This window comes from Arachis stenosperma, chromosome 7, assembly GCF_014773155.1.
Source record: "Arachis stenosperma cultivar V10309 chromosome 7, arast.V10309.gnm1.PFL2, whole genome shotgun sequence".
In the NCBI taxonomy this organism is placed as follows: domain Eukaryota; kingdom Viridiplantae; phylum Streptophyta; class Magnoliopsida; order Fabales; family Fabaceae; genus Arachis; species Arachis stenosperma.
The window spans coordinates 55,719,951-55,736,421 of record NC_080383.1 but is presented as its reverse complement, the minus strand read 5'-3'; the positions used below and the strand labels follow the sequence as shown (position 1 = coordinate 55,736,421).

Below are 16,471 nucleotides of genomic sequence, written 5' to 3'. Positions count from 1 at the left end.
GCGGTCAGCCAAATTGAAATCGTACTAACACAAGTTCGAAAGGCGCATCACCGATGTACCTGTGTATGGAGAATGCATCCAGCCATGATCTTATAGGTGACTCGTTGATCTCGAGCGAATGAAGTTGTGTGCTCAAGGGAAGAGAACGGAGATGCCTTTTGCATCAAGTAGATAAAAAAAGAAGCTATTGGCGCAGAGAAAGAGGTCATTCCCTTCCAATTTCCCTGCTAAGTCCCAACACAAAAAGGGTTAGCACAAGAACTCTAAGTATACACGTCAATCATATTATAACTCCAGGTACAGACAGTTAAAAAAAGCCATATTAAATAACATGCAAATTATACCAGATGATTGATTTTTACCATTATCCTAGTTGCTAATAAATAAAATTGCAAGTGTCCAACAATCAACTATACTATACATAGAGTAATAATGTACATGTCCTATATTGCTATCCAGATGCATCTATAAATCAGCAGCCTCTTCTCCAGTATTGATGGCGTCAGTCAGGGATTCTTCTAAGTTGCCATCCCTTGTCAACGAAAGACCTTCAACATCACATTCTGACAAATCAGTCAAACTTGGTTAGAGAGAAAGTTCGACCTCACAGTGTTCATTGTATTTACCCATGTCAAACAAATCTCTCGGCTTCGCATGGACTACCACACTCCAGTCCTCATCAACTTCATCATCCACATAGTATACAAGGCGAACCTCGGATGCAAGAATGTACGGCTCGTCATCTTCACGATACCAATGTGAATCGAATTACTGAAGTTGACACAGGTGTGTCCCAAAATGTCTTGCTTTATGCCTCTACCAGACGTGGTGTCTACCCAGAGGCACCTAAACAAGGCCACGGTAAATTGACCACTGTAATTCAGCTCAATGATATCTACCAATCTTCCATAATACGACACGCCACCAACAACAACATTATTGTCACGAGCACTTGCATAACTTCTAGTGTCAGAAGTGACACAAATCCCGCTATTCTAGGTTTTCATTCCATCCTCTCTCGACAGGGTTCTAAACCTAAATTCATTTATGTTGTACGTCTTAAAGCGCCTTGCCTGAATATTGGGGTCACATACGAGCCACTGCGATTCTCTCGAGTGAATAGTACTTCCCAATGGTATCTAACAAGGAACAATTTTATGTTTTCACAGTTGAGAAATAGAAAGCAAGATACTATCCAAACTTGAAATGGAAGAGACATACAAAAGATTCACCTCGTGCTTGAATGATGAGCGGATAATTTATACACTTTTTGGCATTGTTTCTGCATAGTTTTTAATATGTTTTAGTTACTTTATAGTATATTTTTATTAGTTTTTATGAAAAAATCACATTTCTAGACTTTACTATGAGTTTGTGTGTTTTTCTGTGATTTTAGGTATTTTTTGGATGAAATTGAGGGACCTGAGCAAAAATCTGATTTAGAGGCTGACAAAGGACTGCAGATGCTGTTGAATTCTGACCTCCCTGCACTCGAAATGGATATTCTGGAGCTACAGAAGCCCAATTGGTGCACTCTTAATTGCGTTGGAAAGTAGACATCTTGGGCTTTCCAGCAATCTATGATAGTCTATACTTTGCCTGAGTTTTGATAACACAAACTGCCATTTTAACGCCAACTTTCTACCCTTTTAAACACCAGAACTGGCATAAAAGCTGGAGTTAAACGCCCAAACAGGCACCAGAGCTGGTGTTTAACTCCAAGAAAAGCCTATGCACGTGAAAGCTTCAATGCTTAGCCCAAGCACACACCAAGTGGGCCCCAGAAGTGAATTTCTGCATCATTTACTTATCTTTGTAAACCCTAGGTTACTAGTTATTATAAATAGGACCTTTTGCTATTGTATTTTTATCAATAGGGAGATCGGGAGATCATTTTGGAGACTATCTTTGTATCACTGTTGATCTCTTGATCATGCTTAAGGGGTTGGCCATTCGGCCATGCCTGGACCTTCATCACTTATGTATTTTCAACGGTGGAGTTTCTACACCTCATAGATTAAGGTGTGGAGCTCTGGGGTTCCTCATGAATTAATGTAATTACTACTATTTTCTATTCAATTCAAGCTTATTCTTGTTCTAAGATATTCATTCGCACTTTAACATGATGAATGTAATGATCAAGTGACACTCATCACTGTTCCCATTTATGAACGCGTGCCTGACAACCACTTCCGTTCTACCTGAAAATAAGCTTGAATGTATATCTCTTGGCCTCTTGGTCTACGACGCATGGTTGCCTCTCTTGACAATAGAGCCTTCCATTCCATGAGATCAGAGTCTTTGTGGTATAAGCTAGAATCAATTGGCAGCATTCTTGGTCTAAACTTTGTCTGTGGTATTCCGAGTAGGATCTGGGATGGGATGACTGTGACGAGCTTCAAATTCGTGAGTGCTGGGCGCACTGATAGTGCGCAAAAGGATCATTGGATCTTATTCCAACACAAGTGAGAACCGACAGATGATTAGCCCAACGTAACCCGTAGCCGGACCATTTTCACTGAGAGGACAGACGGTAACCATTGATGACGGTGATCCCCCAACATACAGCTTGCCATGGAAAGGAGTACGCATGACTGGATGAAAGCAGTAGGAAAGCAGGGATTCAAAAGGAACAAAGCATCTCCATACGCTTATCTGAAATTCCTATCAATGAATTACATAAGTATCTCTATCCTATTTTATGTTTTATCTGTCTTTTAATTATCAAAATCCCATAACCATTTGAATCTGCCTGACTGAGATTTACAAGATGACCATAGCTTGCTTCAAGCCGACAATCTTCGTGGGATCGACCCTTACTCACGTAAGGTATTACTTGAACGATCCAGTGCACTTGCTGGTTAATTGTGCGGAGTTGTGAAAAGTGTGATCACAATTTTGTGCACCAAGTTTTTGGCGCCGTTGCCGGGGATTGTTTGAGTTTGGACAACTGACGGTTCATCTTATTGCTTAGATTAGGTAATTTTCTTCTTGTTTCAACCTTTATTTTATTTTCAAAAAGTTTTCAAAAATCTTTCAAAAAAAATTTTCTCTTCTTTTTCATTTTTCCAAAATATATTTTCAAAAAATAAAAAAAGAAAATTTATAAAATCATAAAATCAAAAATAAAAATTTGTGTTTCTTGTTTGAGTCTAGTGTCAATTTTTAAGTTTGGTGTCAATTGCATGTTTTTATTTTTTAGCATTTTTCGAAAACTCATGCATATGTTCTTCATTGATCTTCAAGTTGTTCTTGATGATTTTCTTTGTCTGATCTTTAAATTCTCTTGTTGTGTGTCTTTTGTTGTTTCTCATGTGCATTTTCAATTTGTTAGTGTCTCTAGCATGAAAATTTCTAAGTTTGGTGTCTTGCATGTCTTTCTTTTCTTAAAAATTTTCAAAAATATGTTCTTGATGTTCATCTTAACATTCAAAGTGTTCTTGCATGCATTCCTTGTTTTGATCTTAGTTTTTCATGTTTAATTTTGTTCTGTTATTTTTCTCTCTCATCATTAAAAATTAAAAAAAATTCAAAATTATGTCTTTTCAAGTCAATAATATAGAGAATTAAAGATTCAGAACATACAGCAGAGGAATCACAGAGAAAAAGCTGGGCGTTCAAAACGCCCAGTAAAGAAGGATTCTTGGCGTTTAAATGCCAGCCAGAATACCTGGCTGGGCGTTTAACGCCCAAGGAGGTAGCCAAGTGGGCGTTAAACGCCAGAATGGATACCATTCTGGGCGTTTAACGCCAGGATAACACCAGAGAGGTAATTTTGTTTTTAATTCAAATCTTTTTCAATTTTTCAAGTTTTAAAACTAATTTTTCAAAATCTTATCTTTTTCATATCCTCTCATATCAATCATATCTTTTTCAAAATCAAATCTTTTTCATTTTTCTTTTAATATTTTCGAAAATTCTTGCTAACAATTAATGTTGTGATTCAAAAATTTCAGTTTGTTACTTTCTTGTTAAGAAAGGTTCAATATTTGAATTCTAGAATCATATCTTTTAGTTTCTTGATAGTCAAGTCATCAATTTTAATTTTAAAAATCAAATCTTTTTCAATTATATCTTTTCAAACATATATTTTTCAATCAAATCTTTTCCAAATCATATCTTTTTCAAATTTTAATTTCGAAATCTTTTTCTCACTTCTTATCTTTTCAAAACTTACTACTTCTTATCTTTTTCAAAACCACCTAACTACTTTTTCACTTATCAATTTTCAAAAATCACTAACCTCTTTTTCAAAATTCTTTTTGATTAACTAATTATTTTAAATTCTAATCTCTTTTTATTTCAAAAAAAATTTCAAAAATTCTTTCTCTCCCATCTCTTTCTATTTAATCACTAACACTTATCCTCATTTAATAATTCGGACCCCCTCCCTCTCTATAAGTTCGAATTCTTCTCTCTACCTCATCCTTCTATTCTTCTTTTCCTCTGACACCTCAAGAAATCTCTATACTGTGACATAGAGGATTCTATACTTTCTTGTTCTCTTCCCTTTTATATGAGCAGAAACAAGGACAAAGGCATTCTTGTTGAAGCTGATTCTGAACCTGAAAGGACTCTGAAGAGGAAGCTCAGAGAAGCTAGAGCACAACTCTCTAGAGAGGACCTGACAGAAATTTTCGAAAAAGAAGAAGACATGGCAGCTGAAAATAACAACAATGCCAACAATGCATGGAAGATGCTTGGTGACTTTACTGCACCTACTCCCAATTTCTATGGGAGAAGCATCTCTATTCCTGCCATTGGAGAAAACAACTTTGAGCTTAAGCCCCAATTAGTTTCTTTGATGCAACAGAATTGCAAGTTTCATGGACTTCCATTGGAAGATCCTCATTAGTTCTTGGCTGATTTTTTGCAAATCTGTGACACTGTTAATACCAATAGAGTTGATCCCAAGGTCTACAGACTTATGCTTTTCCCTTTTGCTATAAGAGACAGAGCTAGTATATGGTTGAACTCACAACCTAGGGACAGCCTGAACTCTTGGGAAAAGCTGGTCAATGCCTTCTTAGCTAAATTCTTTCCACCTCAAAAGATGAGTAAGCTTAGAGTGAAAGTTCAAACCTTCAAACAGAAGGAAGGTGAATCCCTCTATGAAGCTTGGGAAAGATACAAGCAATTGATCAGAAAGTGTCCTTCTGACATGCTTTCAGAATGGAGCATCATAGGTATCTTCTATGATGGTCTGTTTGAGTTATCCAATATGTCATTGGACCATTTTGCAGGCGGATCTATTCATCTGAAGAAAACGCCTACAAAAGCCCAGGAACTCATTGAAATGGTTGCAAATAACCAGTTCATGTACACTTCTGAAAGAAATCCTGTAAACAATGGGACAACTCAGAAGAAATGAGTTCTTGAGATTGATACTCTGAATGCCATATTGGCTCAGAACAAAATATTGACTCAGCATGTCAATATGATTTCTCAGAATCTGACTGGATTACAAGCTGCATTTGGCAGTGCTAAAGAAGCCTCCTCTGAAGGAGAAGTTTATGACCCTGAGAATCCTGCAATGGAAGAGGTGAATTACATGGGAGAACCCTATGGAAACACCTACAATTCTTCATGGAGGAATCACACAAATTTCTTATGGAAGGATCAACAGAAGCCTTAACAAGGCTTCAATAACAATAATGGTGGGAGAAACAGGTTTGGCAATAGCAAACCTTTCCCATCATCTTCTCAGCAACAGACAGAAAATTCTGAGCAGAGACTCTCTAGCTTAGCAAACATAGTCTCTGATCTATCTAAGACCACCCTCAGTTTCATGACTGAGGCACGATCATCCATAAGAAATTTAGAGGCACAAGTGGGTCAGCTGGGTGGGTCAGCTGGGTAAAAGAATTACTGAAACTCCTCCTAGCACTCTCCCAAGCAATACAGAAAAGAATCTAAAAAGAGAGTGCAAGGCCATCTACACGTCCAACATGGCTGAACCTGTGGAGGAGGGAAAGGCAGTGATTCCCAGTGAGGAAGACCTCATGGGACGTCCACTGACCACTAGGGAGTTCCCTCATGAGGAACCAAAGGAATCTGAGGCTCATCTAGAGACCATAGAGATTTCACTGAACTTTCTATTACCATTCATAAGCTCTGAAGAATATTCTTCTTCTGAAGAAGATGAAGTTACTACTGAAGAGTAAATTGCTCAGTATCTAGGAGCAATCATAAAGCTAAATGCCAAATTATTTGGTAATGAAACTTGGGAAGATGAACCTCCATTGCTCATTAATGAACTAAACGCCTTGGCTCAGCTGAAGATACCTCAAAAGAAACCGGATCCCGGAAGGTTCTTAATACCTTGCACCATTGGCACCATGACCTTTAAGAAGGCTCTGTGTGACCTGGGGTGGGTCAAGTGTAAATCTCATGCCACTCTCTGTAATGGAAAAACTCGGGATCTTTAAGGTGCAAGCTGCAAGAATCTCACTAGAAATGGCAGACAAATCCATGAAACAGGCTTATGGACTTGTAGAGGATGTCTTAGTGAAGGTTGAAAGCCTTTACATCCCTGCTGATTTCATAATCCTAGATACTGGGAAGGAGGAGGATGAATCTATCATCCTTGGAAGACCCTTTCTAGCCACAGCAAGAGCTGTGATTGATGTGGACAGAGGGGAGTTAGTCCTTCAATTGAATGAAGACTACCTTGTATTTAAGGCTCAAGGATCTCCCTCTGCAACCATGGAGAGGAAGCATGAAAAGCTTCTCTCAATACAGAGTCAACCAAAGCCCCCACATTCAAACTCTAAGTTTGGTGTTGGAAGGCATCAACCATGCTTTGAATATCTGTGAAGCTCCATGAGAGCTCACTGTCAAGCTATTGACATTAAAGAAACACTTATTGGGAGGTAACCCAATTTTTAATTATCTATGTTATTTTATGTTTTCTTTAGGATGATGATCATGTGGAGTCACAAAAATAAAAGCAAAAATCAAAAATAGCATTGAAAACAGCACACCCTGGAGGATGAGCTTACTGGCGTTTAACGCTAGAAAAGGGCACCAGACTGGCGTTTAACGCTAAAAAAGGGCACTAAGCTGGCGTTAAACGCCAGAAACAGAAGCTAGCATTAAACGCCAGAAATGGGCAGCAACCTGGCGTTTAACACCAGGATTGGCACTCAGAGGGCGTTTACACGCCAGAATGGTGTAGGGATGAGATATCCTTGATACTTCAGGATCTGTGGACCCCACAGGATCTCCACCTATCTCAACTTAATCTCTCTCTTATCCACGCATTCCAATAACACCTTCCCCCAAAACCCTTCACCAATCACCTCCATCTCTCTTCCCTATCACCTCTTCACCATTCACATCCACCCACTCTTCCCCAAAAACCCCACCTACCCCACCATTCAAAATTCAAAAACTTTCCCTCGCAACCCAACCCTCACACACGGACACCCCTCTTTTCCACTCCTATATAAATCCCTCATCACTCTTTCATTTTCACACATCATATACACTTTTCCCCTCCTTGGCCGAACCTTTCTTCACCCTCCTTCTCCTTTATTTTTTCTTCTTCTCCGTCCTTCTTTCTTCCTTTGCTCGAGGACGAGCAAACCTTTTAATTTTGGTGTGGTAAAAGTGTTACTTTTTGTTTTTCCATAACTATTTATGGCACCTAAGGCCGAAGAAACTTCTAGAAAGAGAAAAGGGAAGGCAAAAGCTTCCACCTTCGAGTAATGGAAGATGGAGAGATTCATCTCAAAGGTCCATCAAGACCACTTCTATGAAGTTGTGGCCAAGAAGAAGGTGATCCTTGAGGTCCCTTTCATGCTCAAAAGGAATGAGTATCCGGAGATCTGACATGAGATTCGAAGAAGAGGTTAGAAAGTTCTCACCAACCCCATTCAACAAGTCGGAATCTTAATGGTTCAAGAGTTCTATGCTAATGCATGGATCACCAAAAACCATGATCAAAGTGTGAATTCGAACCCAATTAGAATTGGCTTACAATGGTTCGGGGAAAATACTTAGATTTCAGTCCGGAAAATGTAAGGTTGGCATTCAACTTGCCAATGATGCAAGGAGATGCACGTCCCTACACTAGAGGGTCAACTTTGATCAAAGGTTGGACCAAGTCCTCATGGACATATGTGTGGAAGGAGCTCAGTAGAAAAGAGACTCCAAAGGCAAGCCGGTTCAATTGAGAAGGCATGACCTTAAACCCGTGGCTAGAGGATGGTTGGAATTCATCCAACGCTCCATCATTCCTACTAGCAACTGATCCGAAGTGACTATAGATCGGGCTATCATGATCCATAGCATCATGATTGGAAAGGAAGTAGAAGTTCATGAGGTCATATCTCTAGAACTCTACAAAGTAGCTGACAAAACCTCCACCTTGGCAAGGTTAGCCTTTCCTCATCTCATCTGTCACCTATACAATTTAGCTGGAGTTGTCATAGAAAAAGACATCCTCATTGAAAAGGACAAGCTCATCACTAAAAAGAGGATGGAGCAAATAAGAGAGTCCACTCATGGACCTCAACAAGAGCATGAGGAAGTCCCTCATCAAGAAATCCCTGAGATGCCTCAAGAGATGCATTTTCCTCCATACAACTATTGGGAGAAACTCAACACCTCTTTGGGAGATTTGAGTTCCAATATGGAGCAACTAAGGATGGAGCACCAAGAGCACTCCATTATTCTCCATGAAATTAGAGAGGATCAAATAGCCATGAGGGAAGAGCAACAAAGGCAAGGAAAAGACATAGAGGAGCTCAAGCGTTCCATTAGATCTTCAAGAAGAAGAACTAGCCGCCATCACTAAGGTGGACCCGTTCTTTGATTTCCTTGTTCGTATCTTTCTATTTTTCGATTTTTATGCTTTATGTGTTATCTATGTTTGTGTCTTCATTACATGATCATTAGTGTCTAGTGTCTATGTCTTAAAGCTATGAATAATTCCATGAATCCTTCACCTTTCTTAAATGAAAAATGTTCCTAATTACAAAAGAACAAGAAGTACATGAATTTCAAATTTTATCTTGAAATTAATTTAATTATTTTGATGTGGTGGCAATACTTTTTGTTTTCTGAATGAATGTTTAAACAGTGCATTTTTTTTATAGTGAAGTTTATGAATATTAAATTTGTTGGCTCTTGAAAGAATGATGAACAAAGAGAAATATTATTGATAATCTGAAAAATCATGAAATTGATTCTTGAAGCAAGAAAAAGTAGTGAATAACAAAGCTTGCGAAAGAAAATGGTGAAAAAGAAAAAGAAAGAAAAAGAAAAAGCAAGCAGAAAAAGCCAATAGCCCTTAAAACCAAAAGGCAAGGTAAAAAAGGATCCAAGGCTTTGAGCATTAATGGATAGGAGGGCCCAAAGGAATAAAATCCTGGCCTAAGCAGCTAAATCAAGCTGTCCCTAACCATGTGCTTGTGGCATGAGGGTCCAAGTGAAAAGCTTGAGACTGAGTGGTTAAAATCGTGATCCAAAGCAAAAATAGTGTGCTTAAGAACTCTGAACACCTCTAACTGGGGACTCTAGCAAAGCTGAGTCATAATCTGAAAAGGTTCACCCAGTTATGTGTCTGTGGCATTTATGTATCCGGTGGTGATACTGGAAAACAAAGTGCTTAGGGCTACAGCCAAGACTCATAAAGTAGTTGTGTTCAAGAATCAACGTACTGAACTAGGAGAATCAATAACACTATCTTAATTATGAATTCCTAGAGATGCCAATCATTCTGAACTTCAAAAGATAAAGTGAGATGTCAAAACTATTTAGAAGCAAAAAGCTACTAGCCCCGCTCATCTAATTTGAACTAAGTTTTATTGATACTTTGGTATTTATAGTATATTATCTTCTTTTTATCCTATTTTGTTTTCAGTTACTTGGGGACAAGCAATAATTTAAGTTTTGTGTTGTGATGAGCGGATAATTTATACGCTTTTTGGCATTGTTTTTACATAGTTTTTAATATGTTTTACTTACTTTTTAGTATATTTTTATTAATTTTTATGCAAAAATCACATTTCTGGACTTTACTATGAGTTTGTGTGTTTTTCTATGATTTCATGTATTTTCTGGCTGAAATTGAGGGACCTGAGCAAAAATCTGATTTAGAGGCTGACAAAGGACTGCAGATGCTGTTGGATTCTGACATCCCTGCACTCGAAATGGATTTTCTGGAGTTATAGATACCCAATTGGCGCGCTCTCAATTTGGTTGGAAAGTAGACATCTTGAGCTTTCCAGCAATATATGATAGTCCATACTTTTTCCGAGTTTTGATAACGCAAACTGGCGTTTTAACGCCAACTTTCTACTCTTTTCTGGCGTTAAACGCCAGAACTGGCATAAAAGCTGGAGTTAAACGCCCAAACTGGCACCAGAGCTGGCGTTTAACTCCAAGAAAAGCCTATGCACGTGAAAGCTTTAATGCTCAGCCCAAGCACACACCAAGTGGGCCCCAGAAGTGAATTGCTGCATCATTTACTTATCTCTGTAAACCCTAGGTTACTAGTCATTATAAATAGGACCTTTTACTATTGTATTTTCATCAATAGGGAGATCGGGAGATCATTTTGGAGACTATCTTTGTATCACTGTTGATCTCTTGATCATGCTTAGGGGGCTGGCCATTCGGCCATGCCTGGACCTTCATCACTTATGTATTTTCAACGGTGGAGTTTCTACACCTCATAGATTAAGGTGTGGAGCTCTGCTGTTCCTCATGAATTAATGCAATTACTACTATTTTCTATTCAATTCAAGCTTATTCTTGTTCTAAGATATTCATTCGCACTTCAACATGATGAATGTGATGATCAAGTGACACTCATCACTATTCTCACTTATGAACGCGTGCTTGACAACCACTTCTGTTCTACCTGAAAATAAGCTTGAATGTATATCTCTCGGCCTCCTGGCCCACGACGCATGGTTGCCTCTCCTGACAACAGATCCTTCCATTCCATGAGATCCGAGTCTTCGTGGTATAAGCTAAAATCAATTGGCAGCATTCTTGAGATCCGAAAAGTCTAAACCTTGTCTGTGGTATTCCGAGTAGGATCTCGGATGGGATGATTGTGACGAGCTTCAAACTCGTGAGTGCTGGGCACAGTGACAGTGCGTAAGAGGATCATTGGATCTTATTCCAACACAAGTGAGAACCGACAGATGATTTGCCCTACGTAACCCGTAGCCGGACCATTTTCACTGAGAGGACGGACGGTAACCATTGACAATGGTGATCCCCCAACATACAGCTTGCCATGGAAAGGAGTACGCATGACTGGATGAAAGTAGTAGGAAAGCAGGGATTCAAAAGGAACAAAGCATCTCCATACGCTTATCTGAAATTCCTATCAATGAATTACATAAGTATCTCTATCCTATTTATGTTTTATATGTCTTTTAATTATCAAAATTCCATAACCATTTGAATCTGCTTGACTGTGATTTACAAGATGACCATAGCTTGCTTCAAGCCGACAATCTTCGTGGGATCGACCCTTACTCACGTAAGTTATTACTTGGACGACCTAGAGCACTTGCTGGTTAGTTGTGCGGAGTTGTGAAAAGTGTGATCACAATTTCGTGCACCATTGAATCACTGGGCGAATTTTCTGTGGACAACTTTGTCAATGTGAGCTTTGTTTCTTTTTCCAATACTCCGCAACTATCTTTTTGTGCTAGTCCTAAAATCTCTGGGCAAACCAAGGGATACGAAATTAAAGTTTTTCAGAAATATTGCCTTTGGATACAAAATGAACCAACCTGAAATAAATGCACTCACTCTAAAAAATTCTCTACAGTTGTGCAATTGACCAATACGTGACGATGTGCTTGAAGTCTCTCAATTGGTGAAAGATTAAAAAATGCCGCAGCCCCTACCACCTTGCCAATCAGTGGGAACATGCTTGTCACGTTTTTAGTCACATCTTTGCTCAGTCGATCATCAACATGCACTGGTATATTTATCTTGCTCTCAACATTATCCAAGTATCTTGAACAAAAAGTGAGAATCTCATCAGATAAGTAGCCCTCGGCAATTGATCCTTCCGGTGCTGCCGTATTACGCACGTACTGCTTGAGACAACATAGGTACCTTTACGAGCAAGATATGTGTGTTAGTTTGTTAGTTATCGGAATAATAGCAATGTTAAATTAATCCTATAGTTACCTTTCGATTGGATACATCCACCTATAATACACCGGGCCCCTTGGTATACCTCTTCAACCAGATGCAAGGTTAGGTGTACCATGACTGTAAAGAAAGATGGTGGAAAAATTATCTCCATGCGACAAAGAGTGAGGACCACATGTTCCTGAAGGAGAGGAAGTTGTTGAGGGTCTATAGATTTACTGCATAGTCGTCGAAAGAAAGTTGAGAAATCAGCCAGGACGACTGACACTGGGGCAGGCAATACATTTCTTGATGCAATTGGCAGAAGATAATCCTTTAGAGTGTGATTATCATGACTTTTCAAGCCAGATAGCTTTTGCTGATGTAAGTCAACACAGCGAGAAATGTTGCTCGAGTGACCATCTGGAAAGACCACGTTCTTTAAAGTCTTAAAAAAGACGTCCTTCTGTGAATTCAACATGGAAAAGATTGCAGTGAGATACTTTTCATCTACCCGTGGCCAGAGATCATGCCTGATCCTCGTCAGCTGGAGGTCTTTTCGAACTTTGAGGTGGTCATTGGATTTACCACTATCGTTCAGTATCGTGTAGATCATGTTGTCGTACACATTCTTCTCTATGTGCAATACGTCCAGGTTGTGACGCAATAAATTATACTCCTAATATGGGAGTTCAAAGAATATACTCCTCTTTTTCCAAGGAGACTCGTCTTCCAATGTAACCTGTTGTCCGCGTGCTCTTTTACCAGTAACCATTTGCACCTTGCCAAGCGTGACATGCACATTCTCCAACTGTCTCAAATTATCTCCACCAGACAATTTGATAGGGGGACTTCTGTCCTTTACCTTGCCATCAAATCTAACCCGATCCTGCTGATATCTATGGCCTGGACTCAGAAAGCGCCGATGATCTATGAAACACCATTTTTGACTAAAGGTGAGTCAATTAGTGTCAGCATCCAAGTTGCACGTAGGACAAGCTCTCCCACCGTACGTATTCCACCCAGATAAGTTGCCCAATCCTAGAAAATTGTTGATTGTCCACATCAACGCAGCATAGATCTTAAATGTTTTTTTCTCGCTAGCGTCGTATGTCTCGACACCACCCCACAGCTGCTTCAACTCATCTATCAAGGGCTGTAGGTAGACATCTATATCATTCCCAGACATCTTGGGACCAGGAATAATCATAGAGAGCAAGAAAGAGCTGGGTTTCATACAAATCCATGGAGGTAGGTTGTACGGGATAAGAATCACGGGCCAGATCGAGTACCTTGAGCTGAGATTTCCGAAGGGATTAAAGCCATCGCTAGCTAAGGCTAAGCAAACGCTGCGCGGATCGCTACTGAAGACTGTATATCTTCTGTCAAATACCTTCCATGCCTCACCGTCCCTTTGATGCCTTAAAAAACTGTCTAAGTTAGGACCTTTCTTGTGCCACAACATGTCAACGGATGTCTTACTGGACATGAACATCCGCTGCAGTCGTGGAATAAGGGGAAAGTAACGAAGAACTTTCGCCGCCTGTGGCTTCCTATTCTTCTTAACAACCACGTTGATCCTAACAATGGAATTTCTCCTAGTCTTTTACTTCTATCTCGAGGTCCCACATCGCTTGCACCTAGACAGTTCTTGATCGCTGCCCTGATATAACATGCAGTCATTTGGACAAGCATCTATCTTCTTGTACGCATTGCTGAGCTTTCTTATGATCCTCTTGGCATCGTTCAGTGAAGCCAGAATCTTTGCATGCTCAAAGGCATCCCCCAGTAGCTCCTGTATCATTCTGAAGGCCTTGTCACTCACTCCACACATGCACTTTATATGGTATAGCCTCACCAAGAAAGCTAGCTTCGAGTATTTTGAGCATCCCGGATACAATTCTTGCTCTCCATTTTCAAGCAGCTCATCAAAATTATAGGCTGCGTGACTAGGTTCATCGTATAAATATAGCAACTCTTTGACACCCCCTAAAATGTTCGTTGCTTGAGTCTTCTACATTGGCAACGAAACCTGGAAAGTTGAATGCCTCATGAACCATGTCGCGCATTGGATCTTGTCGGACGCTACACGGTTCACCTTCTCGTCTCTCACTAGAGCTCTCTCCTATGCATCTCTCACCGTGATGCAACCAAAATGTATAATTAGTAGGAAAAAATTTTATCAGCAGATGATCGTAGGCATAATCTCTATTTTGGAAAAGCCAGAACCCACACGAAGCACATGGACAATGTATCATCCCATCAGATGATGCATTGGCAAATGCGAAGTCCAAAAATCTGTTCAAGCCGGCCCTGTATTCGTCACTACCCCATGGCTTTGAGATCCAACTCTTAGCTATATCTACTTTAATGAAATCATATAAACAAATGAATAAATTTTTAATAAGGTGATACAGATAGAAAATCTTTAAAAGAAAGTCGGGCAATGTGTCAAAAGAAATATTTAAAATTTATCACAATTATGCAATGGGAGAGTAATAGTATATTTTAATTCAATAAGTAACCCCAGAGAGAGATCGGAAGAATAACTTAAAGCTGAAATAGAAACAAAGATACTTGTATTCCGGATAAGATATAGCATATGAATGGTATTAGGAAGGTTGCTTACTCTTGGCCAAATTATGCACTTTTAAAATATTACCGGAAGAAAGAGTTTCTTGTTCCGAAGCCAAAAAATGAAATGGAAAAGAAAAGCCTCCTTAAAAATAAAAAAAAAAGAAAGGAGGAATAGATGTTAGAGTTTAAAAAAAAATAAAAAACAAATATATAAATAAAAAATGTTTAGAGTTTATATAATCTTAAGAAGTTGCAAATAACAATTTCTTCAATACTACCATCATGGAATAATAAACACTTGTTGTTTCAAACATAATTGGGAAAAGAAATCATCATTTGTTCATGCAACTCAGAGAATATAAAATACAAGCTCATACTATATACTTTTAGGTTTCATGTATGTTCATCGAGAAAAAGTAAGATGAAAAAGAAGGCTAATTAATGAAAATGAAAATCTCAATAAAATAGACAACCATAAATCAGGAAGCATAACTTATTAACACCATAAAAATTTCTGTTGGATAAGAATAGTCACATGCCAAATTATCTATAAGTACATGTACACTAATGCAATATTGCCAAGAATAAGACGCAAACAACCTAGAAAGTGCAAATCCTAAAGCCAATTTATTATCAGATGAATCAAGAAGTATCAGGCAGAGACAGAAAATGGTGTAATTTTCATGAAATCAAGTAACTGCGTCCTCTTTCTTGCACTCACGCAGGAGGGATTCCAAGTATTCTCTTCGATCCTCAGCACTGTAATACATATAGGCAAAATAAAACTTCAGAGCTGATTCAAATTCTGTGATGAACTAACAGCATCAAATGTATCATGTCAACCTTGTATTGTTGTAAAAAAAACCCAACAGCAATTACTATAATCTACTTAAGGATATTTTTGCAGATGTACTTTGAACATATGTTACTATTTTATTAGGCAATCCTTTCTTATGCAAGTATCAATCTTTCTTTCTTTCTCTATACAAAACCAGATGTTAAGTCATTAGGTTCACTAAGATATAACCTAAAATGTAAATGTAAATTTAAGTAATAAAAAAGGCATGAAAACCTCAAGTTTAAGTTTGGAAAAATATAAAATCCCAACTGTATGAGTTATAATCATTCACAAATTGTCAAGTTTAAGTTATTATATTAATTAAGAAATTCTCATATAGATGCCAAATACCTCAACGTATCAGTGGTTAATGTATGTACCAAATAACAGGTAAAAATGATTCAACTGCCATTAGTTATTTACTAGATAATATATCATGAATAAGAAGTCTTATAAAGGAGATGAAAAATATATGCAAAGATGCAGCTAACTAGTTAAGTGCACAAAGAGTTTGCATGCCTTAAAATTGTAAGGTAAATTGGTTTACACAGCACAATTTTTTTGACAGGTACTAGAATGAAATGAAATTTAAATAATGTGATGTCTTTATAAATTCAACATCAAACCTTGAATTCTATGGAAATCACAGATGCAAGGGTTGAATGTCCATTTGATCGGTGTATTATGAGCAAATTAAATTTCTATTGATAGAAGAACATCAAGTAATTTGATTCCTGTTTTCATTAAATAAAATTTCAAGCTCAACATAAAGGGAACAAGTCATAAACATATAATCTACCACATGTTCAAAGTGTAAAGACATATTTCCAGAATATCAACAGAATCCCATTCTCTATATTACGTAGTCAATTATTATAGCAGTTCTAGGTAACAACAACCCCTTGGAGCTAATATGCCACAACTCTTCTTATGACGATCTTTCAAACT

At 38.4% G+C, this 16,471-nt stretch overlaps 1 protein-coding gene and 1 non-coding gene across 2 annotated transcripts; both read right to left on the bottom strand.

Moving 5' to 3' along the window:
* Window positions 1-465: 465 nt before the first annotated feature.
* Window positions 466-13,942, bottom strand: LOC130939806 (uncharacterized). Its single transcript, XM_057867881.1, has 9 exons — window positions 13,749-13,942; window positions 13,144-13,688; window positions 12,874-13,038; window positions 12,215-12,744; window positions 11,817-12,068; window positions 1,057-1,139; window positions 821-960; window positions 609-743; window positions 466-548 (listed from the first exon to the last, which is right to left on the bottom strand). Exons 1-9 carry the CDS (start codon window positions 13,940-13,942, stop codon window positions 466-468), a joined length of 2,127 nt encoding a protein of 708 aa, XP_057723864.1.
* LOC130942849 (small nucleolar RNA R71) lies at window positions 5,060-5,167 on the bottom strand. The gene has a single exon (XR_009071397.1). It is a non-coding gene; the product is annotated as a small nucleolar RNA R71 (small nucleolar RNA).
* Window positions 13,943-16,471: the final 2,529 nt, after the last annotated feature.